The 26,734-nt window shown below is 38.7% G+C and overlaps 2 protein-coding genes and 2 long non-coding RNA genes across 5 annotated transcripts in view; 1 reads left to right on the forward strand and 3 right to left on the reverse strand.

Moving 5' to 3' along the window:
* Window positions 1–147: 147 nt before the first annotated feature.
* LOC120732751 lies at window positions 148–7,702 on the reverse strand. The gene is made up of 11 exons (XM_040030557.1): window positions 7,147–7,702; window positions 6,121–6,481; window positions 4,985–5,341; window positions 3,760–4,113; window positions 3,614–3,631; window positions 2,558–2,621; window positions 2,424–2,467; window positions 1,938–2,088; window positions 1,478–1,591; window positions 1,136–1,203; window positions 148–462 (listed from the first exon to the last, which is right to left on the reverse strand). The coding sequence occupies exons 2-11, from the start codon at window positions 6,403–6,405 to the stop codon at window positions 439–441; spliced, it is 1,479 nt and encodes a 492-aa protein (XP_039886491.1). The 5' UTR covers window positions 6,406–6,481; window positions 7,147–7,702; the 3' UTR covers window positions 148–438.
* Window positions 7,703–14,873: 7,171 nt separating this feature from the next.
* On the forward strand, window positions 14,874–16,095 carry LOC120732755. 2 transcript variants are annotated; one of them, XR_005695669.1, is made up of 3 exons: window positions 14,874–15,001; window positions 15,494–15,647; window positions 15,756–16,095. It is a non-coding gene; the product is annotated as an uncharacterized LOC120732755 (long non-coding RNA). The 2 variants fall into 2 exon arrangements; XR_005695670.1 differs by having other exon boundaries at window positions 14,942–15,001; window positions 15,497–15,647.
* Window positions 16,096–24,809: 8,714 nt separating this feature from the next.
* On the reverse strand, window positions 24,810–25,918 carry LOC120732759. The gene is made up of 2 exons (XR_005695674.1): window positions 25,707–25,918; window positions 24,810–25,621 (listed from the first exon to the last, which is right to left on the reverse strand). It is a non-coding gene; the product is annotated as an uncharacterized LOC120732759 (long non-coding RNA).
* A 100-nt stretch (window positions 25,919–26,018) lies between these two features.
* Window positions 26,019–26,734, reverse strand: part of rrnad1 (ribosomal RNA adenine dimethylase domain containing 1) — a 36,538-nt gene continuing 35,822 nt past the window's right edge. Inside the window, exon 7 of the mRNA XM_040030556.1 lies at window positions 26,019–26,731. The gene's annotated coding sequence lies outside the window, so the exon portion shown is untranslated. The remainder of the gene's footprint in view (window positions 26,732–26,734) is intronic.

Raw genomic sequence — 26,734 nt, forward strand, 5'->3', positions numbered from 1 at the left:
GTTACAATGTAAACCTCTTTTAATTTCATTAGTTGTATGGAAAGTAAAAAAGGCAGTAGGCTTTGTTTTATTTAACCTATTATGACTTCCTAATGTAATTTCATTATTTTCTTGTCAACAAAGAATGTTCAGAAAAAGTTTCTTGAACATTTTTCACAATATTTTATTGTGAGCATGTAAAGATTTAGCAAAATGGTAATGTGTATGTGATTCAGAAGTACATTTAAAACTAACACTGAAATCTGACTTCAGGCATTGAAAACTGTTTCTTTTCTGTGTTTATTGTCACTTTAATATTGCTGTGATTTAAAAATAAATGTTTGTCATTAAAGAAAATTTCAGTCATATATATATTTTTGCAGAGTTCTGCAATCAACTAAATTGCTATGCAGCTATTTCCTACGTACAGTCCTCTTGTGGTCAGTTCAGCTCTGCTCCTCACACAATGGCTGTCTTCATAAACTGAAAAGAAAATAAGTCTTTAAATTGCAACTGTAAAAATAAATAGGCACAGTAAAATGTAGATATTTTTTATTATTTAACTCTTATTAGGCTAAGTAGCAAAGAAGACAGAAAACAGTCTATCTTTACTACTTACATCAAACAGATAAATATTTACTTCACCTCTTTAAAAAAAGAAAGAAAGTAAATGCATGTATTTTCCTCTGAATGAAAGCCCAAATTACCTTATGTAACAAAGTGCAGATTTTTACACCTTAATCACCCAATGACCTCAGAATAAATCTCTCTGTTGCTATTTTTTCTGTTTGTATTTGTCCTCGCTACCTAGCCTGACCTGTCTCCCCAATGTGATGTTTGTGTATTGTATGTACGGTCGGCAAGGTCTGTCATCTCGGTTGTGGGCAAAAGACCTGCAACTGACAAATAAAGGCTCTCATCTCATTACCTCCCATAATTTCCTTTGCTTGCAAACAACTACAGCCTAATGTATTTTAGTCTATATATTTAGTCTTTTTGCCTTTTTTAGATTTATACACATGCATAATCTATACTAACACACTTTTTAGTCATTATTAATATTGTCTACACTTTTCTGTAATTTTCCATATAGGTGAACATGTAAAAACTTGCTAGATTAAATTACACAGGTTTTATTTAAAACATGAAAACTCACCTGGTTCATGGTGAAGCTGGCCACTTGACAGTCACAGGGCAAGTTCAGCAGATGGGCTTTGAAACGATCTGAGACAGGAGGCATATATTTAAAACTTTGAAATACCATTTCAAGCCTGTAGAAGGATCGAAACTACAAAAATGATTGCGACTAAATTAATAACAATTCAAAGGTTATTGGGGAATAGATACAAATTAATTTAAGGTTTGCACTCAGTGACTTTTAATTCATCACAGTGCCCCCCCGTTAATAGTTAAAAAAAAATAGTTCTATACATCATATCTGGTGTAGTAGACACAATGTGTAATAAAGTCAGTGTCAATGTGTTACAGTTGCAGTTACCTTTGAGGATCTGAAGTTTTGTCAGGGCAGCCACGTATTTATCATAGTTGATCCCACCCTCTGAGCGATATTCCTGCCACAGAACTCTGAAGGTTTCGTCATCCAAAAGAAATTCTACACGGCAGAAGCAATAATCAGTGAAATTTCCCCGATTATTTATTTTATTTTTACAAATAAATGACTGCTTCGTAAATGTTTTGAATCTTTCTAATGACAGATCTAAGCCTTTTGTACTGCATCAAGAATGTAATATACAGTACAGTTTGGTTTTCTGTGACTTTGCAGCTCATGTCTGTATAATGTGTCCAGTGTGTACTATAAGCTGAACACAGCTGAGTGCGCAACTATGATATCAGAAATATCTGTATATTTTCTTGATTTACCTGCAGAGTTATGAAGGAGAAATGATGGATGTCAATGGATGTATTTTTACTGTACTTTTAAAGAAATAATGTCATACCACGGGCAACCAAAGCCTTTTTCATTTGGTTCTCAGTAACAGAGGGTTGATTCCTGCTCCCATAGCTCTCCACGTATTCTCTCCTGATAGCGCCCACAAAACGCTCCAGTTTGAAGAACTCCACCACATCCAGGTCTCCAGACTGGTCTGCCTGAAAGTGCTGGTTAAAGAGCATGAAGCATGCAATATACATAGCTAAACACATAATTGCAATAAATGGAAACATATGCCAAATGGATAATTTTATAACACGGGAGGTTTCCATATTAATGTTTTCTATGCATCATGTTGGCATGGCTTTAACTATTACACTACCCACAAGCCTTTACTTCCTTTGCTATTAAAAAAACAGAAGTCATTAAGTGTAAAATCAGTCACATGAAGGTTCCCCCTCCCCAAATTATTTACTTCTTATTTCTTTAAGTGTTAAACTGTTGGCTAGAATTTGTAGTTCTGGTTCTACTAACTGCCACAAAAAAAGGATACATCCATGAGAGTCAGCAGCAGACGAGCAGTACTGAGAGTAAGAGCTAAATTTCGAAAAATAAATAAAAAAACATGAATTTAAATATTGTTTTTCAATTATTATTGAAAATGTTGGTGTTGGAAATGAAACAAACCTTTTCCATGAACAGAATAGCCACCAGCCTCCAGTTTAGCAGCGACATCTTCAGCGTTCAACGTCTGCAAACAAGGACAAAAATGGTGGTGTAATGGAAATTTTGCAGTATTATACCATTACCATTACCATTATACCATTATTGAATAATTACATCCCAAAGATGCGGTATGTGTATGCACACCACAACCTCAGTTATAAAGCAACTTGCAGTTCATTTTAGTGTCAGTTGAATGTACTACATGGATTTGTTTTTAACTTTTTTTTGTCTTTAAACCACTATGATCTACATAATCAGTCATAGTTTGATTGTATTAGTCATACACACTAAACCACAAGTCTCCTTTTGATGGGTGGAAATCATTTAGAGGCACCCTGTAAAGCTGTACTGTAAACATCTGTTATTATTCAGAAATACCAAAACATTTAACATGTGGAAAGAATTTCCCTTCATCATAAAACATTCTGTGTCAGAGATGACTTAAAAGATTGAATCCTGTGTACTTTTCAATTCAATAAAACTTTATTGATCCTGAAGGTTGACCCCAAAGGAAATTGGGTTTTATAAGCACGCATAATAGCTAGCATGTTTGGTCATTATTATTATTTTTTTTACTATCAACTGCTGGACAAATCCTGCTAGACTACAAACAGATGTATTCATCGACACCAGAGACCCTTAAAGTTTTTATTTTTTATTTGTTTTATGATTATTTTTTTTTTCTAATTTATCAAAGTTTATTTATTATTCATTTATTTCCTATCCACTGTCACATTTATGTCTCTTTTGACTCAAATTAAGGAAGCAAACAGTATTAATGCCTTTGGTGATGGTGATGAGCTCCCTTCAGCCACTAGGCGTCACTAAAGCAGCACTGATGACATCATTGGATTCCCACCTATCTGTTTTTGCTGAGATGGACAACCAAATTGAAATCAGCACTGGCAGGTTAAAACTTTGTTATCAGCCCCACAGCCCCCTGAGTTGTCCACTTACAAAAGAAGCAATAAGTAAAAGTTATCAAATTTACTTTAAATTTCTGAAGAACTGAAATACCTTAGGCCTTTTTTCTTCCTGTGAAAGAAAAAAAAGGAAGATGTCAAGTAAAGATAAATAACTGAAAAAGAAAAATAACTCATTTTACTTCATTAAATTACATTTTTAATGTTTCTTTGGTCATCAACAAATTGTCGATTACTTACTGATATGCACATTTCCTCTGGGAATGAGCTGCATTGCAGTTCTTCTGGCCAGGAAATGCCAAAATTGGACATCAGTCCCTCACAGTCCCGTCTGGCTTTCTCACAGAATGACCTGCAGGGCCACTGCGCTTGCCCTGCCTCACACTGAGGGGCATAAACCCGACACAGGAAGATGCGTATGTCCGCCGAGCACACGGTTTGCACCATGGAGTTGAAGAAGGACATCTTCGTGAATGCTTCTCTTTGGCTTGTGTGTCCCAGAAGATTTGGAATGAGGGTCTGGTTGTAGGACAGACCCTGGCACATTGGTATGGTGATTGGCTCACAGACCCCACCGCTGCTGCTCACGCCATACTGGAGACACAAGTACACAGTGTCATTCCAGCTCTGGTTACCTTCAGCATGTGATACATTTCTTTCTTTTATAATGATAATAATTTTATAGTGAAACATGGTCTTTACGTAAATATGTGCCACAAAAATCCAGCTAAAGCCTGAAAAAATTTTAAATACCAAATTTATACATAGACTTGCAAATATGACGGGAATATCAGTATGGTGACAGAAAAAAATGGACACATCAGCAGAACAAGACACCACGAAAGGTAATCTTGTGTTGTTGTAACTCACTTCTGCTTGTATTGTTAAAAACTGTGTTTGAAGTCCAAATAAATCTGTTTTTGTTGTATGTCACTCTGAATCCTGGACTCATTAGTTTTGACATTTTTTGGTTTGTACAAATCTACAATCAAAATGTTTTTTATACCCTGTGGCCTTAAAGATGTTTTTTTAAGTATGAAAAGTATTTTAAAAAATTTTAATCTCAGTAGATTGGTTGAGCCATAAAAATGGACAAATACTACTATGAATATTTTTACATAATAAATGGGGACAAATGAGATAATCTGTTGAATTTGCACTTTTTTTCTTAAGGCATCTAAGGGCTGCACATCATCTGTTATGTAAACTTATTAAACGAGAAATAATTTCACAGGAAATAGTAGATTCTGTTGTCTTGCAAATGTTTAACAATGTAAGATATTGGGTGTCTTATTGCTCTTATGGTTTCAGCTTTTTAAAAAAATCTTGGCTGTTCGTCAGATTAATGATCTCAGAATGTATTCCATTACAGTGCATTGGTTTTACTGGTCTAAACTGGGTCATAGGTAGCCCATGACTAAATTGAGTTTGACACGACAGTGTTAGAGTGTTGTGTCAGACTTACATGCTCACAGGACTCTGTAGTAAATGCTGTACACTTCAGTTCTTCAGGCCATGGTAAGCCAAATTTGTTCATCAGTGGCTCACAGTCGGACTTTGCTTTCTCACAGAGAGTTCTGCAGGGAGCACGAGGTTTCCCTGACACACACTCAGGAACGAAAATAGAGCACAATAGTGGCTTTAAGTGGGAGGAGCACTCCACTTTAACTAGTGGATAAAACGGATTTATCTTCAGGCTTATAACATCTTGGGTTTCTTGCTCAGGCAGCACAGTTTCTGTGTAATGCAGGTCTTTGCAGAGAGGAACAGTGATTGGCTGACATGCTGCAGAGGGTGCTTGACTAACACTGATGACTGGAACCTGGATGAACAGAAACAGAAATTAGTTAAATGTCAACAATGCTGGGAAGCACAGTAGTGCAGTGGCTAACAGTATCACAGTAAGAGGATTTCAGGTTTGAAGTGTGTAGCTGTGTTGCCCACCCACAAACCTGAACTGGTAAATAATAATAATAAACAGGTAATGAAGTGGATGATTAGAAGAATGAATGAACAATGTCATTGCTCATTAGCTACAAATCTGCATGCTTATTGCCAAAGAGAGCATATCCAAACTATTTTTTCTGTCCATCCTGTGATACTTGTCTGTCTTATTCTATCAGGTCTAAGAGTTTGTGAGCTGCCAAAGTTTCCCTTGGCCAAAACTTGGCTAACTAGAGAGCATGCTGGAAGAGTGACTTCACTATGTCTTCATTCTAAGGCAATTGAAAAGCTGACTGTTGTAAAGGGGAAATGTAATGGTTGATCAGTTATTCTAAACTGGCCAAAGGTGTCAATGTGACTGTGACTGGATGTCTGTCTCTTTGTGGAAGCCCTGCGACAACCTGTCCAGGGTCTACTCCCCCCCTGCCACATTGAAGAAGTGGAAGAAAATGGATGAATAAATGTACTATCACTTATTGTCATTAACCAGCACTTACTATTTGATAGAGTTACAAGTACAAAAAAGCATATTCCCAAACATATGCAGAGCTGAAACAGATTTGAGCTACTCAGCCAGAAAGGCAAGTGAAAGAGTCAGAGCTTTCATCACAGTGTATAAGCGTCTTTGTGAATATTGTTTATCTTCATATTACCTACATGTTCACAGGACTCTGTGGTAAATGCTTCACACTTGAGAGCTTCGGGCCACTCCAAACTTAAACTCCTCATCTGTGCTCCACAGCGGGACCTTGCATGCTCACAGAGCGTTCTGCAAGGTGGACGAGGTTTTCCTGACACACACTCAGGAACGTAGACGGAGCATAAGAATGGCTTCAGATGAGGGGAGCATCCTGATGTCACAAGTGGATTAAACCGGTTTATTGTTAAGGCTATATTGTCTTGGGTTTCCTGCCTGGGCAGCACAGTTTCTGTGTAAGTCATGTCTTTGCAGAAAGGAACCGTGATTGGCTGACATGCTGAAGGGGGGTGTCTGAATAACACTGACGACTGATGACGCCTGGATGAACACAAACATAAATCTTTTAGTTTATATTTTTAATATTAATGGGAGTATAAAAGCATGCATTCTCTTCTGGTATTGGTGCATTTGGTTTTATACATGAAATTTGATGAAATGAAGAGTCTTAAAGAGGCATTGCATTTTCATTTCTACATACTTGTGGAATGACTGCATGAATTGACAAATTGTGAAAAACACAAACAGATGAGCTGAATATTAGCCAGGAGATAAGGACAATACCATGAAGTGTTACAATAACTGGATGTTCCCATTTAAAGTTTGTTAATGTCAGTGAAAGGGCTATGCCAAAGCTGAACAGACAATGCAACAATAAATTGTGAAGCAATCCATTAATTAATTGGGTGAAAATGAGACCTTTCATATGCTTTAACTTGTGCTCTATTCCACATGTGAGGTGATGCATGAAACATTAAACAAAAAGCACTTTTTTCCAGTTAATAATCAGGAAAAAAAACATCAAAAATCCACAGTAGCAAAGACTGTGCAGTTTTAATATTAAATATCTCGTGATATTGATGCTAAAAGCTGATTAATAAAAAAAAACAAACATTCATGATTATGACTGTTGAGTTCAGTCAGCTATATTGCGTTACGTTTGCCAGACAGCGTAAGACGTCACATTCTTATTATATTATACTCACCCCTACACAGTTGCTCTCAGGTAAAGTCTCACATCGGAGCCTTGGAGGCCAGGACAACCACTTTGCTCTGAGGGTGGATTCACAGTCTGCCTTGACTTGTACACAGAGAGCTCGGCATGGTTTCAACCTGCTATCGTCCTCTGAGCTGCATTCAGGCACAACAATGCGACACATAAGTTTGGCAACATGCGGTGAACAAGCAGTCTCCACAATCTGACCAATTTGCTGCAGGTTGTAGCCTTGAACTCCCGTTGGATGAAGGGTAGTGGTGTACCCCACACCTTGACAAAAGCTGGCTGTAAATGGCTTGCAGTTTGTCCTGTCATCGCTCCTGCTGTGTACCCACTGAAGAGACAGCAAACCCAAAACCGCCAAAAACAAATGCTTCATGGCTCGTAGTAAGCTCGAAAACTGCCCTGGATAGTTTAGCAAAGCTTTAGGAGGTTTGAGATGAGTGTGTCTCCAATGTGGAGGTGGAGTATGAGTCCACAAATGGAGTTTCTACAAACAAGGCACTGATTTAGGACCACTGTGAAGGTCACATTTAAACAGGTTGCCCAACACAAATAAGAACCAAACTGATCTCAGAGCAGGAGACTGATTCTGAGCTTAGTTGCAAGAAAAACATCTGCTTGTGCTTATGTGCTTTCACGCCTAGGGGTGAGAGTGTATTGGCAAACGCTGGCACAATAACCCTGACATCTGGTCAGAAAGTTACAAAGTGAATGTGAACACTTTACTGTACTCTACTGTCATTGTGACTCCAAGTTTTGATTTTACCAGATAAATAACAGAATACTTCATCACACAGCCTACAATATAAAATCCGATGTCACTGAATAGCCTAAGAATCAAATTTGTATTAGTTCTAGTACTTGAAGGAAAACGGTAAGAAAACAAATGTTAAAACCAGCGTGTCTCTTACTGTAAGCCTTAGAGGTGGAGTACGACTCCACCAATGGAGTTTGTACAAGCAAAACTGATTTAGGAGCAAAGCTAAGACCACATGTGAATACAAACCTCATCACTAAATGAGAGCCAGACTGGTCTCAGAGCAGCAGTCTTACATCATAGGGATTAAGAGCTTTATAGAAGAACAACACGTGGTTATGATTATGTGCTTTATGGGTGTCTTGCGGGGGCTGAGAATGTGCTGTATAAAACTGAAAAATTTGACTTTGACCTAAACATGTCCTCAGAATGTTTTAGAAAATAATAACTGCTTTACAAAAACAGCTGTGAACACGTGACATTTCTGGAATTTTTATTTCGAGAAGAGCGCACTGCTTTACCGGTAAGACAATTAGTTGATAGTCTCATGCAATATGACCTAGAAAAAGACATCAGTGCAAAATATGGATGGGTTTCTTGATGAAACAACCTGTCAGGTTATTGTCTGTCTTTAAAGATCATCAATTTCGCTCAATCAACGGAAGTCTGAGAAGTTGTCCAGATGTGTTGTTTGTATTTTGTTTGCGTTGGGGGTCACTGCCCCAAGTGTTCAGATTACCACGGGGACCACTGAGGCCTTCACCCTCCACATCTTTTCTCTTCTCCTCTCTCAGCCCTGGTATTTTTCCAGCTTCTCGTGTTCCTTTTCCCTGATGTTACTATCACTTGGTTTAGCTACATTTATCACTACGGCCTTCTTCCTCTGCTTGTCCATGACTGCCATGGGCGGTTTGTTAGCTATCATGAATTTTTCCGTGTGTATTTCGAAATCCCACAGGATCTTTGATTGGTCATTCTCAACAACGCATGTCCCATTTTAACTTCGGGATTTCCAGGTCCCGAAGTTAACAAGGGACATGCGTCCTGTATACTATGTCAGCAAATTCTAACAACATTGTGTGTTTTTTCTTTTCCTTGGTTTTATTTTTAAAACCTCCTTTTTTTCCTTTGAAAAGAGTAATTGCATTCCCCCCCCCCCCCCCAAGTTTCTGTATTACCCGAGAGCTGACTAATGCTTGCATGCTAATCTTGCAAATGTGACAAAGGTATTAATCATATCTAAGTTCCCTAAAACAGCGGTCCCCAACCTTTTTTGCGCCACGGATCGGTTTATGTCCGACACTATTTTCACAGACCGGCCTTTAAGGTGTCGCGGATAAATACAACTAAACCAAGTACTAGTACCAAAAGAGAAGATTTATTAATAACACACGGGAAAAGACCCAGGGAAACCGAATTAACAATAAAAACGATTTTAAAAAATTACGCTAAAGAACGTTAAAAGCCCTGAAAACCATAAATTTCACACCCGATCCTCAACTCTCGCGGCCCGGGGGTTGGGGACCCCTGCCCTTCAGTAGCAGTCACCGAGTGAAATGAAAAGTCAAAAAGCAGAAAGCGATTCAGATGACCCTGTTTAGAGTGTTTTCTGTGAGATTATTTACTTCTTCATATCATTCAATGGACAACCAATGATTAACACAGTCATTAGACCTAGAATAAAAGGAAGAAAACACAAATAATTTATAAGTATGCCATAAACCAATAATTAGGCAAATAACTGAATTCTGAATTCACATTTTTATACCCATTTTTTTTCTAAACACACTTGACCTCCCTGTGAAGTTAGAAGTAAATCAAGTATAACATTTAACCACTAAAACTGATTTTTCTTTTCAAGAAAGTAAATAACTGTAATTTGGCATATTGGGCATACTGATGAATTAACCACTACAGAAATGTAAAAAATTATTGATTATTGATAATGACCAATTATGTTAGTTTAGGGCAGGTTTGACATAAACCTTTTATTAGGTGATGGACTAATAAATTACTTATTTCTAATTTACATATTCTGGTCTTTTCCTTTCTCTGTTTGTTTGTGACTGTTTGTGATACTAATTGTGGACTGAATTTAAAATTTTGCTTCCTGCCAGTAAAGGCTGCTATTCATGCCCTTTCATGCCCTTTTCGCCGCTTTCTCTCCCATAGAGAGTGAGAAAGTAAAAATGGAACAGTTTGCCTTCATATTTTGATTTAGCAGCAGCTTTTACTGAAAAGCAGTGTGTTCTGGTAACCTGAAAGGGCTAACCTGTATGATAGAGAGAAGACAGAGTGTGAAAAACTAGTTAATAACTTTTTCAGTACATTAGCAAGGAAAGCTGATGATAGAGAGAGAGAGACTGCTCTGAATGAAATGGCCTTTCTAATAGATAATGCAAGTATATTAAAGTAGGGGTTTGGAACAGCCTGAAGACAATCTCAGGACAAAATCCAACCCCCCAGGCTTCAGGAGACTTGGGGTGGGTGAATGACCTAAATAAATATTTTAATAGGTTTGATCAACCACCCCTCCCACAGCATCGTCCCCCCTGCTGCAATCTCCTTCATCTTCAGGGACCAACTGTCCTTCATCTCAGGACTTCACACCTCTCAGCTTCACACCTCCCAGCTCCCAGTCATTACACCCACCCCCGGCTTCTGTGGACTCCAACATACACACCCCTCCCCCAAAATCCACTCTTTCTATCTCAGCACTTCAAGTGAGGAACGAGCTTCGCAAGATCAAGGTGCGGTAGGCTGCAGGTCCAGATGGCATCAGCTCCAGGCTCCTGGGATGCTGCGCAGATGAACTGTGTGGCATCCTAGGTTATCTGTTCAACCTGAGCCTGTCACTGGGGAAAGTACCACAGCTGTGGAAGACCTCCTGTGTGGTACCGGTACCAAAGACCTCCCATACCAAGGACCTCAGCAGCTACAGGCCGGTAGCCCTGACATCGCATCTGATGAAGACCCTCGAGATGTTGGTTCTAAACCATCTGCGCCCCCTGGTGAAGTCTTCATTGGATCCGCTGCAGTTTGCTTACCAGCCTGGCATTGGGGTGGAGGACGCCATCATCTACCTCCTGCACCGAGCTCTGACTCACCTGGAGAAGCCTGGAAGCACTGTGAGGATCATGTTCTTTGATTTCTCCAGTGCTTTTAACACCATCCAGCCACGACTTCTGAGAGACAAGCTGGAGCTATCGGGAGTGGACCACCACATGTCCCAGTGGATACTGGACTACCTCACAGAACGTCCACAGTATGTGAGGTCACAGGGCTGTGTCTCTGACACGCTGGTCTGCAGTACGGGGGCCCCACAGGGAACTGTGCTGGCACCGTTCCTCTTCACCCTCTACACTGCAGACTTCTCCATCAACTCCCCACGCTGCCACCTACAGAAGTTCTCTGACGACTCTGCCATAGTTGGCCTCATCACAGGTGAGGACGACTCAGAGTACAGACAGTGGACTCTGGACGCTGTTGACTGGTGTCAGCAGAACCACCTGCTGATCAACACCGGGAAAACTAAGGAGTTGGTGGATGACTTCCGGAGACGCAGACCCACCACACTGACACCGGTGAACATCCAGGGAGTGGACATTGAGATAGTGGACTCTTATAGGTACCTGGGTGTTCACCTGAATAATAAACTGGACTGAGCCACAACACTGATGCTCTTTACAGGAAGGGTCAGAGCAGACTCTACCTGCTGAGGCGGCTGAGGTCATTTGGAGTACAGGGAGCGCTTTTAAAGACCTTCTATGACTCTGTGGTGGCATCTGTCATTTTTTACAGTGTTGTATGTTGGAGCAGCAGTTTATAGGCAGCTGAGAGGAAGAGGTTGGATAAACTCATCAGGAAGGCCAGCTCTGTTCTGGGATGCACCCTTGACCCAGTGCAGGTGGTGGGAGACAGAAGGACTCTGGCCAAAATAACATCTCTGATGGACAGAGTCTCCCACGCCATGCATGTAAATGTTGCTGAACTGCAGAGCTCCTTCAGTGGCAGACTGCTGCATCCTAGATGCATGAAGGAGCGTTTCCGCAGGTCCTTCTTCCCTGCAACTGTCAGACTGTACAATCACAACTGCTCCCAACAAACATAGATGTTTACATCTGCGCTGTAACTGCAATAAGTTAATTAACCGATTCGCACTACAACCTGCTTTGCCTCTTATCTGTAGTTATTTTTATTTAATTTAATAACTGTACAGTACTCTGTTTATAGTAACCATTGTCCATACAGTGGGGCAAAAAAGTATTTAGTCAGCCACCGATTGTGCAAGTTCCCCCACTTAAAATGATGACAGAGGTCAGTAATTTGCACCAGAGGTACACTTCAACTGTGAGAGACAGAATGTGAAAAAAAAAATCCATGAATTCACATGGTAGGATTTGTAAAGAATTTATTCGTAAATTAGGGTGGAAAATAAGTATTTGGTCACCTCAAACAAGGAAAATCTCTGGCTCTCACAGACCTGTAACGTCTTCTGTAAGAAGCTTTTCTGTCCCCCACTCGTTACCTGTATGAATGGCACCTGTTTGAACTCATCATCTGTATAAAAGACACCTGTCCACAGCCTCAAACAGTCAGACTCCAAACTCCGCCATGGCCAAGACCAAAGAGCTTTCGAAGGACACCAGGAAAAGTATTGTAGACCTGCACCAGACTGGGAAGAGTGAATCTACAATAGGCAAGCAGCTTGGTGTGAAAAAATCAACTGTGGGAGCAATCATCAGAAAATGGAAGACATACAAGACCACTGATAATCTCCCTCGATCTGGGGCTCCACGCAAGATCTCATCCCGTGGGGTCAAAATGATCATGAGAACGGTGAGCAAAGATCCCAGAACCACACGGGGGGACCTGGTGAATGACCTGCAGAGAGCTGGGAGCAAAGTAACAAAGGTCACCATCAGTAACACACTACAACGGCAGGGAATCAAATCCCGCAGTGCCAGACGTGTTCCGCTGCTGAAGCCAGTGCATGTCCAGGCCCGTCTGAAGTTTGCCAGAGAGCACATGGATGATACAGCAGAGGATTGGGAGAATGTCATGTGGTCAGATGAAACCAAAGTAGAACTTTTTGGTATAAACTCAACTCGTCGTGTTTGGAGGAAGAAGAATACTGAGTTGCATCCCAAGAACACCATACCTACTGTGAAGCATGGGGGTGGAAACATCATGCTATGGGGCTGTTTTTCTGCCAAGGGGACAGGACGACTGATCCGTGTTAAGGACAGAATGAATGGGGCCATGTATCGTGAGATTTTGAGCCAAAACCTCCTTCCATCAGTGAGAACTTTGAAGATGAAACGAGGCTGGGTCTTCCAACATGACAATGATCCAAAACACACCGCCCGGGCAACAAAGGAGTGGCTCCGTAAGAAGCATTTGAAAGTCCTGGAGTGGCCTAGCCAGTCTCCAGACCTCAACCCCATAGAAAATCTGTGGCGGGAGTTGAAAGTCCGTGTTGCTCGGCGACAGCCCCAAAACATCACTGCTCTCGAGAAGATCTGCATGGAGGAATGGGCCAAAATACCAGCTACTGTGTGTGCAAACCTGGTAAAGACCTATAGTAAACGTTTGACCTCTGTTATTGCCAACAAAGGTTATGTTACAAAGTATTGAGTTGTATTTTTGTTATTGACCAAATACTTATTTTCCACCCTGATTTACGAATAAATTCTTTACAAATCCTACCATGTGGATTCATGGATTTTTTTTTCACATTCTGTCTCTCACAGTTGAAGTGTACCTCTGGTGCAAATTACTGACCTCTGTCATCATTTTAAGTGGGGGAACTTGCACAATCGGTGGCTGACTAAATACTTTTTTGCCCCACTGTATGTAAATATGTAAGAAAAATAGTGTATGTTTCTGTTCCGTGTCCTGTGTACTGTTTGTTTGTATATGTGTCTTTTTGGCTGCTGTTACAACCAAAAAAGGGAAATTTGGTTGTAAGAGCAACTTGAGGGGTTTTTCAGAGGGATGTAATAAGTAATAAATGGAACTTATTTATAAAGAATGGGAAAGAAAGAGCAGGAAGTGGGTCAGATGATCCTGTTTAGAGTAAAGTTGCGATTGCAACATAACCCTTAGTAATGCTGCAATAGACTTTGGCTGCTGGGGGTTTACTATGGTCCACTGAACATTTCCTCTTCTTTCACACATTATGTGTATATACACTACTCTGTATTGAATTATGAGTTATTATAGACCTTTGGCTCTCTTCCACCAACCCTTCCACATCATGTATTTGGCTTGTCTCTCTCCCCCAACTCCCACATAGTCCCAAACAGTAGATGGCTGCACCTAACCTGAGACTTGTCCTGTTGGAGATTTCTTCCAATTAAAAGGTTTTTCCCTTCCCACTGTCATCTGATTGTTAGGGTTTCTCCCTCTTATTGTAAGCTCTTTACCTTACAATATTTAGCCACTATTGTGATTTGGCTCTATATAAATAAAACTGAATTGAAATTGAATATAATGTATAGAATATAATATAAAGAATTATTATAAAAAATATATTTTTATATTTTATGCACAATTTTCCTATAATACACTTTTATTTTTACCGAGATTTTTTTTTGTGTGTGTTTGAAAATAGATCGTCTCTGCTTGAGTTTTAATAAAAGTCACTGCACATCACTGCAACATGGTATTTCTTTACTTATTTATAAGTAAAAGATAAATAAAAGACTAATAAAGTATAAACAAAGTATAAACAAAAATATTTTATTATTGTTGAATTATTCCTTTATCAATCTGGCTTAGACGTCAATTCAAATTATCAATAAGTACGTTTAAGTAAAGTCCTAATAATCCTAATTATTATTACTTGATTATTTTAGATGTACAGCGCTTTGGGCAACAGCCCTTGTTTTAAATGTGTTATATGAATAAATTTAACTTTGCATTTGAAATATGACACTTACATCTGATGATGATGATGATGACACTTGGAGCAACACCCAAAAGGACGGCCCTCATTCTTATCTCCCTCTATAAAAACGGTGAGATGCCCTTGAACATTATATCTTCAAATCCTCAGATTTTCCTCAACATCTTTGCAGAGGTGAGTACATCATTTTGAGATAATATATGACACTTTAGATCACCAGATTACTAATTAAAAGTTTTAAAAGTTAACATTTAATCATGTCCAGAAATGCTTATCACTGGGGATGAGGGTTATTTGTCTATTCAGCCAGTAAAATAAATTCAATGTGAAGAAAAGTTTACCTTCAACAATATTCAGAACAAAATTACAGACTCGTGCTTAGGTGTAAATGTTAATACTGAAACTATCGTTCACTCTCCTTGTGTTTTGCATTTCTTATTTTTTTTGTTTTCACAATATTGTTGAATATATAATATTATTTATGTGCTGTGTGGATATCCTTTGAAAAAATATGGCATAAATGGAGTTTAATGTAAATCATTTTTGTATTCAGTTACAAATAGAAGTGATACTTCAGGCATTGTAAAACTTTCAGTGTTCAGTGGATGAATTTAAACACAGGCACATTCAAATGTGTCTAATCTCACTTCCCTTGGACTTTCTCAGTAGGACATTTGCCATGGATACACAAATGAGCAAACTGGAAGAGGCAATGGAAGAAGTTCTTGACATATTTAAACAGAAATGCACATGGAGCAAAACAATGATGAAAGAAGATCTGAAGAGAACCCTGAGAGCAGAGCTGGTTAATTGGCTGCAGGTACAACTCATTCTCTTTGTATATCCACCATAAATCCAAATCTAGTCATGATGTGAAAAATATACTTATCAGTCCTTGAGTCTTCATTGTTCCACCATTGTTTTTCAGAACTGCAAGGATAAGACAAAACGTGACAACATCTTGAGGGAGCTGGATGAAAACCCACACGACTGTGTGAACTTTGAGGAGTTTGTTTACTATGTGACTCGACTGATGATGTGCGGTCATTACTACTTACAAAAATAGACGGTCACTCTCAGCTTGTTTCTAACACAGGAATTGGAATTGAAGATCTTAGCTTGACTGTGTTCAGTAGAAAATATCGTCCTCTCAACCCAGTTAATATCATTTTTTTGTCATTACAGCAACTCTTTCACCTTTGTACTGATTGATAACATAAATGTGAATTTATTAAAACTCTCAGAGTTTATATAGTTGTGTATTTAAATCTGGTCGGTGTGTCTTTTTTTAAAATCATGTTGATGTAACGAGTCTCTGAAATGTTTTCTACTGTGTGTTTTATAATAAATCAGTGCTGTTGCTGATCAAAAGAGGTGCTATGACACTGGATTAATAAGAGGATTAGGGTAAAACCTCAAACAAATATTTAATAAATATTATATATTGATAAAAGCTCTTCTAATGATCCTGAGACTGAAGACTCAGTGGAACTTGGGCTTAAACTTGTTTCAAGTATATGCTCTGTCAATGCACTAATTGTTAATTTAAATGTAACTTTAAATTATTACAGTTTTTGTAGTTACCTTTAGGTTTTACCAAAAGAGAAGTGTACTTGTAATGAATATGTTTATAATATATTTTGTTGCACTTAATAGAACTCTCTATACTTTCCATTTTATGAGCACAACCACATGCACTAAAATGTCATTGCGGTCCAATTTAGCCCATAAGTAAAAGGGTATAAATAATGAATGAATTATATGTGGTTTGCCTCTCGATCTCATTGTGCTAAGCACAGATCATGGATCTGTACGACTCCACCAATGGAGTTTCTACAAACAAAACTGATTTAGGAGCAATGCCAAGACCACATGTGAAACTTCAACACAAAATGAGAACCAAACTGGTCTCAGAGCAGCAGTCTTACATCGTAGAGATTAAGAGCTATAGAAGAACAACATGTGGTTATGATTGTGTGCTTTATTTGTCTCTTGGGGGTCTGAGAATGTGCTGCATAAAAATGCTGTAATAAATTAGATTTTGAGATGAAATATACATACACGCAACATATAATAACTGTTGACATACTTTACAAAAACAGCTGCACGCTGCTTTACCGTTAAGAGAATTAGTCGATTGTCTCTTGCAATATGAACCAAAAAACGAGATCAGTGCAAAAAATTATTATGTGAAAAAATGATTTTGATGGAACGAATATAATTCTGTTATAACAAAAACAAAACAAAATAAACCACATAGGTGATCATATTTGCCGTTTCACACACACCCTCACAAATTATAGCTTTAACTTCCATGACAGGTTTGGTGGGACAAAGCTTCTTAAAGTACTGAATGAAAATAACATATTTGATAATTAAGCATCCATCAAGACATATAAAAGCAGTGCTTTGATAGTTTGCGAGTCTGGAGCATTGATGTTTGTGTTGCAGTGCCAAGGAGGAAAAACCTCAACAACGACCTTGAATTGCATAAACCTCGAAAGTGTTATAAGGTTCATCGTTCTGCAGATTGTTCAGAAGAACAAGATTTTGTTCACCAAAACCTTCATGACAGTTTTCAGTCTTCCCAGGAGAATTCAAAACATAGGTCAAGTTGTGCAGTGCTCAAAGAAGCGGCAAAAAACTCAAGAGCTACATCTCAGACAGGTTTTAGGAGACATGCTTAATGTTCACGACAGCACAATCAGAAAAAGACTGAACAATTATGGGTTGTTTCGTAGAGTTGCCAGAAAAAGACTGTTTCTCTCTGAAATATGGCAGCACAGTTTTGGTTTGCAAAGCTGCAACTTAGAACACCATGAGACCTCTGGAACAAAGTATTTTAGACAGACGAGACCAAAGTAGAGATGTTTGGCCAGTGCCATATTTGGAGAAAATCATTGCATATCAACGAAAACACCTCATACCTGCCCTCGTCTGCCACATAAAAACTATGCTTGCCCTCCTTCACAACATTAATTCCTGTCATGTGGGGTTTTTTTCTATTTTTCTTGCTGTTTGGTGGCTCCATCACTTGTCTCTCTACTTGTTTTGAATATGAAATCTACAACAGAATGTTTAAAAAAAAAAAAAAGATAAAAAAAAAAAATCAAATAGTTGCAATCATGGTTAAGTAAAAGTTTAGACCTGAACCTAAATGAAATGCTGTGGCAGAACCTAGAATGAATAAACCTCAGCGAAACAAATAAATGTTGTAAAGAACAGCAGGACAAAATACCTCTACAATGATGTTGGAGCTGGATAAAGCCATACAGAAAACCAGTACTTCCAGTTATTGCTGCTAAAGGTGGTTATGCAAGTGGTTGAAGCTAACACTGTGTTTTGTTGGCCTGTGATTGTGTCAGATTATAGTTACACGATAAAACAATGTACTGACATTACAGAATGTGTATTTTGAAAAGAAAAACACAATCGGTATGAATGATATGTGTAGTATATAAGACTGAAGTGAAGTAAAAAAAAAAAAAGTCTTAATGTGTAATTTTACAAAAGCTGTACAAAAAAAACAACCAAACAGCTTTAGGATAGCACATGTTATATCTGTGAGCTTTGAGCACTTTAGTCAGTAAGGCTGGAAAGGATAGTCATAGTAGGGTTTTTTGAAGCCAATCCTTAAGAGGTTATCTCTCCACCTAGGGGAATCTGAGAGATTCCAGCTGTCACTTCCGGTGGACAGCTGGAATGCTGCACAATATTATAACAACATTGTGTTTCTGTTGGACAGAGTAGAGTTACACAACTACAGAAAATAAATGAGTTTGTTCTGGAAGAGAAGGGGAGAGACTTTTGGAGATAACACAGCACTAAGAACACAGAAAGAATTTACCCCTGTGACCCGATTGTATTGAAAGACCTCAGTAAATCTCCAGAGTGCATCACTTTGTCATGACGCATAAAATGAAGACTGACACCAGAGTTCTGGAAACATGGGTTATAGTTTCAATTATTAAATACTCAAGTTAAAAAACATCAGCAGGGAAAAGTTCTGAATGCCTTTAAGAAGACGTGTGGAAAGATGATTGGACTACACCAGTGATGTCGCAATGAGCTTGACAGCATGGGAAAGTGGAAGTGATGTGGCATAAATAAGCCACCAACGCATGGGAAGCAGACAGATGTGTGACTACAAATCTTCCTTATTGAACTTAAAGATAAGCTTTATATAAATAAAATTGATTTGAAATCAAATATAATAAATAGGATATAATATAAAGTATTACAGTGAACGCAATGTAAACATGTGCAGCAGTAATAGCCATTCAACAATGATGGGAAACATTTTTCTTTTTTTAATTAGTTTTACTTTTGGTATTATATGCACAATTTTCCAATAATACAGTTTGGCATTGTATCAACATTGCATTTTTAATTAGCACACTTAATGTACTTCTAATAAAGCAAACTAAAAAATGATTAATGCTATTTTCAGTTGGGTACTTTCACTGTGACTCTGAGCTGTGGGTAGTGAAAGCAGCAGCAGGAATGTGCTTCCTCTCAAATGTCCTATTTGCTTTCTGTTTTTCTGAACTGAGCTTAACTGCCAAGATTTCTTCTGCATGCTGTTTTCCAGGAGAGGGAAAAAATTGAATTCTTTCACCAGGTATCCAGTTGTCCTGTTTTGTAGTGTTGTGTGTTACTCCATCCTTGAGACAATAAAGAAACAGACTTCCAGTCGGTCCATGATGCTGTTACACGTGTGGGTTCTCATTTGCTAAAACACAGAATAAAGGCAAACTCTCCTGTCTAAACTTATACAGTTGCAGCTGTCACACACTATCTCACTTAAGGTGGCCCTATGGAAGAGAAGGCTCCCTTGTTCACCTAGTTTCAGTATACTGTATACACTTCTCTCTGTACCAACACCATATGCATTGGCTGACTTTGACAATATGTCCATATTTGAAAATCAGCAGATTTGCAGATGAGTCGACATTCTTATCTTCAGCTATGGTGGCCATGAGGACTGATCTGAAGGGCAGCTGGTCTCTCCCTTGTGAAGGACAGAGCCACACAGGAAAAGCTTAGAAGCCAGTTGAAGTGGTTTGGGAGTCAGGCAAGGATGCCTCCTAGATTTGATTGGGATTACAATCATTTATACTTTAAACTGCATTGCAATACAAAATTACATTCACACTGTTGAATAGAGGGTATTTTTCCACTGAACAAGGTCAAGCTAAGAGCTTCCCCATTTTCAGTTTCTGTTCTCCCCTGATGTACCAGACTGTCTCTTAGCTTTGACCTAGGTCAAGCTTACACAAGCATCATCAGAGATTTCAGTTACCTATTCCAGTATGCAGGATATAACAACCAGTGATGGGGAAAATGGCGTTACTTTTTTCAGTAACTAAAGAGTAATCCAACTAATTCCTATATCGTAACAACGCCGTTACAGTTACTAACAAGAAAATGCGGTCCGTTACTATTTTTCAGCAAACAAACGGTTGAAGCTGTGTTCAGCTGGTTCAGCATCTTATATCAGTTGCACGGAAGTAGCTGTAAGTAATCTGGATGCTACAGCTTTAAGCAGCTGCGCGCGCTCCCGCGGACGGTAATCACGATCACTGTCTAGCACAACACCTGGAGCTAAGGGGGCAAAACAATGGCATGAGTGCTGCTGTTTGACTGAGGAAGAATTAAGTAGTCGTGGTAAGCCAATCACACGACCACTTAAAGACAAAGCAACAAGGTGATAGATACCAGTTTTAAACTGTGTTGATAGGCCACGTAAAACCAGAGTCATGATAAACAATATATACGTGTGTTTTTTCCTCAATAGTTTCGTCACGTTTACTGTCTAAGGACAGCGCAGCAAGCACTCTCTGCTTATGAGCAAAACAAAAAACAAAAAACAAAACAGGGGACGTTTTAGGAGTGAGAGAGAGAGATAAAGAGAGAGAGAGCAGAAAGAGAGAGAGAGAGGGAGTTTTGAGATGTGAGAGATTTGTGACGTTTAGCGTGTTTGGGGTGTGTAGTTAATGTGTTGTCTTGTGTAGTTAGCGTGTAGTGTTGTGGATAGTTTTGTGTTGTGTGTCAGAACAATGAGGAGACTGCTGTCTCCAGGTAGAAACAGGAGTGATACACCTGCTGCTGTCAGACCTGCGGGTATCAGGCTGTGATGTTCTCCTTTATAGTGGACAGAAATATTTGGAGTGGCACAAATAATTTGTGTGGCATCTTATTGAATGCAGAACAGCTGATTGTTCTGTAAATAGTTTGAAGTGGTTATAAAAAAAAGGGTAAAATGTAAATGGCTGCAAATAACTTTGTTGTTTGTAAAACTTGTGCATATGATTTTAAAATTGACAATTTATATTTGCATTTAAAGTTATGAAATATGATTCATTAAACATGTTTGTGGTTGTTACAGTAAAAAATATAACTTTTTCTACTGTGATTTTATGTTTTTTTGTCTGATTTTAGATCAATTGTGTTAATACAGTATGTAAAAAATGAAAACATGATTGTAAATTCAGACACGTGAGGTTGTGCTGAAAAGGACGATACCAAACAAGGCAAAGTAAATCGTTTTTAAAGGTAAAATGTGGAGGGAAAATCAAAAGTAGTTAAAAATGGCCAATTATACCCTGGACTCCAGAGGGTGAACGTTTTTTTTAAAGTAATGCAATAGTTACTATTCAAGTAATTAATTACTTTTAGAATATTGTAACTCAGTTACTAACTCTTTTACTTACTTTACTTTTTTGAAGAAGTAACTAGTAACTATAATTAATTACTTTTCAAAGTAACTTGCCCAACACTGGTAACAACATAGTGTTTTGTTTCTTTCCATGAACAGGTCCTGACGAGTGAATAGTTTTTCGAGTGAATACGGTCAAATTAAACTAATTTGTTCCGTCCTCATTTACAGTTGCTAAAAGGGGTTAAGGATTTTAAGTGCACCTTAAAATCCTTAAAGTGCGTCCGAAAAATACGGTAATGGTTCCTTTAATGGTCTTAATGTGAAAAAGAATCACAAGTGGGTGAGGATGGCAAAATTAACAAAAGAAGGCCGGCATTGAAGGGAATAAGTGCACTTCACTGAAGACGCTCACGAAGGCCATCTTCAACCGTGACATTCAGGTAAGACGGAGTTCTCTGTTTGGTTGAGTAGAAAGTGGAAGATATGTACAGTTAGTGGAGCTAGTTTATTAGAAGTGGATCCTAAAATTAAAAGAAAGGCACTTGATTTTTTTCATTCGTCCTTCAGTTTTACTCAACATCGTGAACATTTAAGATTTTTCATTTTTTGCTCAGTCACATTTTCATTTTATAAATGTGAACAACATAATGCTTAACATGTTCTCTCTTGTGTCCTCAGACTGGGAACAAAGGCCACTCCTCTGTGGAGGATGCTAGAGCCGCTATGGAGCTTTACAAAGTGGTAGAACATGAGTGGGAGAGGCAACTTGCTGCCAACTCAATGGCCAGTGTGGAAATTTCTTCATTTTCTGAAATGATCACTTTAGTAATAGTAATATTACTTTTTTGTCACTTAGTTACATACATATACCAGTGGGGCAAAAAAGTATTTAGTCAGCCACCGATTGTGCAAGTTCCCCCACTTAAAATGATGACAGAGGTCAGTAATTTGCACCAGAGGTAACACTTCAACTGTGAGAGACAGAATGTGAAAAAAAATCCATGAATTCACATGGTAGGATTTGTAAAGAATTTATTTGTAAATTAGGGTGGAAAATAAGTATTTGGTCACCTCAAACAAGGAAAATCCCTGGCTCTCACAGACCTGTAACGTCTTCTGTAAGAAGCTTTTCTGTCCCCACTCGTTACCTGTATGAATGGCACCTGTTTGAACTCATCATCTGTATAAAAAGGACACCTGTCCACAGCCTCAAACAGTCAGACTCCAAACTCAGCCATGGCCAAGACCAAAGAGCTTTCGAAGGACACCAGGAAAAGTATTGTAGACCTGCACCAGACTGGGAAGAGTGAATCTACAATAGGCAAGCAGCTTGGTGTGAAAAAATCAACTGTGGGAGCAATCATCAGAAAATGGAAGACATACAAGACCACTGATAATCTCCCTCGATCTGGGGCTCCACGCAAGATCTCATCCCGTGGGGTCAAAATGATCATGAGAACGGTGAGCAAAGATCCCAGAACCACACGGGGGGACCTGGTGAATGACCTGCAGAGAGCTGGGAGCAAAGTAACAAAGGTCACCATCAGTAACACACTACAACGGCAGGGAATCAAATCCCGCAGTGCCAGACGTGTTCCGCTGCTGAAGCCAGTGCATGTCCAGGCCCGTCTGAAGTTTGCCAGAGAGCACATGGATGATACAGCAGAGGATTGGGAGAATGTCATGTGGTCAGATGAAACCAAAGTAGAACTTTTTGGTATAAACTCAACTCGTCGTGTTTGGAGGAAGAAGAATCTGAGTTGCATCCCAAGAACACCATACCTACTGTGAAGCATGGGGGTGGAAACATCATGCTATGGGGCTGTTTTTCTGCCAAGGGGACAGGACGACTGATCCGTGTTAAGGACAGAATGAATGGGGCCATGTATCGTGAGATTTTGAGCCAAAACCTCCTTCCATCAGTGAGAACTTTGAAGATGAAACGAGGCTGGGTCTTCCAACATGACAATGATTCAAAACACACCCCGGGCAACAAAGGAGTGGCTCCGTAAGAAGCATCTGAAAGTCCTGGAGTGGCCTAGCCAGTCTCCAGACCTCAACCCATAGAAAATCTGTGGCGGGAGTTGAAAGTCCGTGTTGCTCGGCGACAGCCCCAAAACATCATGCTCTCGAGAAGATCTGCATGGAGGAATGGGCCAAAATACCAGCTACTGTGTGTGCAAACCTGGTAAAGACCTTAGTAAACGTTTGACCTCTGTTATTGCCAACAAAGGTTATGTTACAAAGTATTGAGTTGTATTTTTGTTATTGACCAAATACTTATTTTCCACCCTGATTTACGAATAAATTCTTTACAAATCCTACCATGTGGATTCATGGATTTTTTTTTCACATTCTGTCTCTCACAGTTGAAGTGTACCTCTGGTGCAAATTACTGACCTCTGTCATCATTTTAAGTGGGGGAACTTGCACAATCGGTGGCTGACTAAATACTTTTTTGCCCCACTGTAGGATAGCATCACATATGTTTCGTGCTTTGTTCCACACACACAGTTAAGCCATTGTGAGTAAGTTGAAGACAATCAGGCGGCGATTAAGAGAGAGTGAGACCCCTCTAGAACTACATGAACTTATTTCAGCCTCAATAGTTGAAGACAACAACTCCCTTTGCAGGTGCTGATAACGCCAAGGGCGCGAATAGAGTATCAGCGCTACGATTAAGACACGGGAGAATCTGACAGATTAGACCTGCTTATTCCATTAAATTAATGGTTATATTTGTGTAAGACAGTTTCAAACTTTCAGCACTGAGCAAAAGTAAAGAATACATATAGAATTAATAAATATAAATTAAATTATAATTTAGTGCAATCTAATGTAAAGTTAACAAGTAAGAACAGGTATTGCAGGTATTTTTTTTTTGTATATTAACTTCTACAGAAAACAAAATTGTTTTAAAATTGCTTGCAGGAGGTAAAAAAATCAACAAAGTTGTTCCAAAAAATGTCTATATTTCTTAGACGTTCAGTGGCCAGAATTGGCCTGGTAAAGACTTGATCAAGCCCACTGGAAATATTAAGAAGGACATAAACTTTGAAGTTTTTACTGTATTTTCACAAGCTTTACAACATAACTCATAAAGCCCTCTCCCACTACTACTAATACACCAAAGTAATTACATAATAAATAAATAATAAATATGAGAAAAATTTCTATTTTTTCACTGTCTAGAAAAACCCAACATTTCTTAGCATTGAGCTATTACAACTTTTTCTGTATTTTAAACACTTTACAAACGTGACAGATTTGTTTTGATTTATAGGCGCATTTCTTTTGTCATGTAGAAAAACTGAGATATACTGCTGAAATTGCTCTTTTTTTAATATTACAATTTTTGCAGGGATTAAATGCATTATGTTTAACTTCTTTATACTTAAAGCAAGAAGAGTTTCTTTGGTTCGGCCTAATTCAGATCAAAGTGGGCTGTATGTTTCCCACAATGTAAAATCCGTTTAGTGTCCCTGCTTTATATGGTTGTAAAAGTGTTTAGGTCATGTTACTATTTGGTCACCAAGATCAAAGTGATCTTCCAAGAATGGTGACTCTATTTTTGACATGGTAAGAGGTGATTTTGCAACTTGTTGATCTTTATCCTGAACATAACCTGCTCTAAAGCAGCTTATTGGCACAATTTCTAGGATTTAACATTTCTTGGTGATGACGATGCCCACATCTATCCTTAATCCCCATGACCCTGGATTAGATAAGCACAAGAAGATGGATGGATATATTGTTTACACAAAGTAAAATATGATGTTCCCTTTCTCCTTTACTAAAAATGGCACAAGAAATAAAATAAATAAAAACAAACCACAAACACAATGTCTGTATACAGAGAAAATTGATACCTAACACATGCATGTCTCTAAGCTGTCATAGAGGCTTTAAGTGATAAACAGTGGTACATGTATGCGTCAGGATCATGATGTTCAGATGGAATAAAAGCTTAAAACCTTTCTTAATATTCAATATTTAAAATTCCTAAAAACAAAGAGTGGTTAAGTGGGAATTCCCCTTTTGTTGTCATTGTCCAAAACGCTTCAGAGCCACCAGCACAAAGTTTCTTGGAGAGAAGTTTGGGTTGAAGAGAGGAACAAGCTGACTGTTCACACCTGTAGAGAGACAGTAGAGGTTTGAGAAAATGGCTACCCACGCAATCATAATATTTAAGTCATGTGACAGCATCAACTGTCCAACCATTCTCTTGGAGGTAGATCATCCTATCCAGCAGCACCATTGTCTCCACCACAGGGGCCAGCAGCAGGGACAAGCTGAAGTACACCACCACCCTGCCCTGTTCCTTCAACATGGCCTCCACTCGCCCCAGGTCCAGGGGCAACTCAGGAGGCAGTCCGACCCGAGCCAGACCCAAACGAGCATATCTGGGAGGGATAACACATGTAGACAAAACAGGACAAGATACTTTAGTCAGAAACTAAAATGATTCTTACAGAACGCAAATTATACATGCAAAAATGACACCAAATTTCTGCCTGTCTTTGTCCAGAACTCCTCCAGGGGCAGAGCAACCAAACACATGTGCCTCTTAAGAGGTTTTTATCTATATCACATATTATGATATCATCCAGTTGCCTAGCAACTACTGAGCAAACAGGGCTAAATTACCAATTCATGGCCTGTATAACACCTTCATGTCACTTTAATTTCACAATAACATGTAATTCACATCCACAAAAGTTGAACTATGCAAGATATATATGTCGCCATCATGTTCTCTGGCAACCATCTAGTAGCAGGCTAAAATTTTCTAGCCTTCACGGCTTTACTTTTCTTTTTCTTAACTTTTATAATGTCTTCCTATGTTTTTATTTTTCTTGATTATCTTAATTGTACAGCACCTTGGTCAACAGTTGTTGTTTTAAATGTGCTGTATAAATAAATTTTACTTTGCCTTTACAAACCAATATGAGCACAATGTATTACTTACATTTCATGACTATAACATCTTATTTATATCCACAAAAGTGGATTTACACTTCATATAGTAAAACATTATAATCATGTTGCCTAGCAACCACCTAGCATTGGGCAAAAATGACCACATTTTTGCATTTACGCACTGAAAGGCCAAACAATACTATAACATGGGCATGCACTGTTATTATGAATTTAGTGACCCTCCTCCTGTTGTACCAATTATTGCTGCATTTTCAGACAACTGACAAACCATATCAGCTGAAATGAAAGACCTGTGTAAATACCTG

Source organism: Simochromis diagramma, unplaced genomic scaffold, assembly GCF_900408965.1.
Source record: "Simochromis diagramma unplaced genomic scaffold, fSimDia1.1 OVJJ01000361.1, whole genome shotgun sequence".
Classification (NCBI taxonomy): domain Eukaryota; kingdom Metazoa; phylum Chordata; class Actinopteri; order Cichliformes; family Cichlidae; genus Simochromis; species Simochromis diagramma.

What these genes read in the sequence shown, in the direction of transcription:
- LOC120732751 (XM_040030557.1), bottom strand. Translation starts at nt 6,405, where the DNA reads ATGACTTACACAGAAACTGTGCTGCCCAGGCAGGAAACCCAAGACAAT. An exon ending in CCACAGAGTCCTGTGAACAT is followed by an intron (nt 5,342 to 6,120) that starts GTAGGTAATATG and finishes CTGTTCATCCAG; the next exon opens with GTTCCAGTCATCAGTGTTAG. An exon ending in AAAGGCTTTGGTTGCCCGTG is followed by an intron (nt 1,592 to 1,937) that starts GTATGACATTAT and finishes TCTGCCGTGTAG; the next exon opens with AATTTCTTTTGGATGACGAA.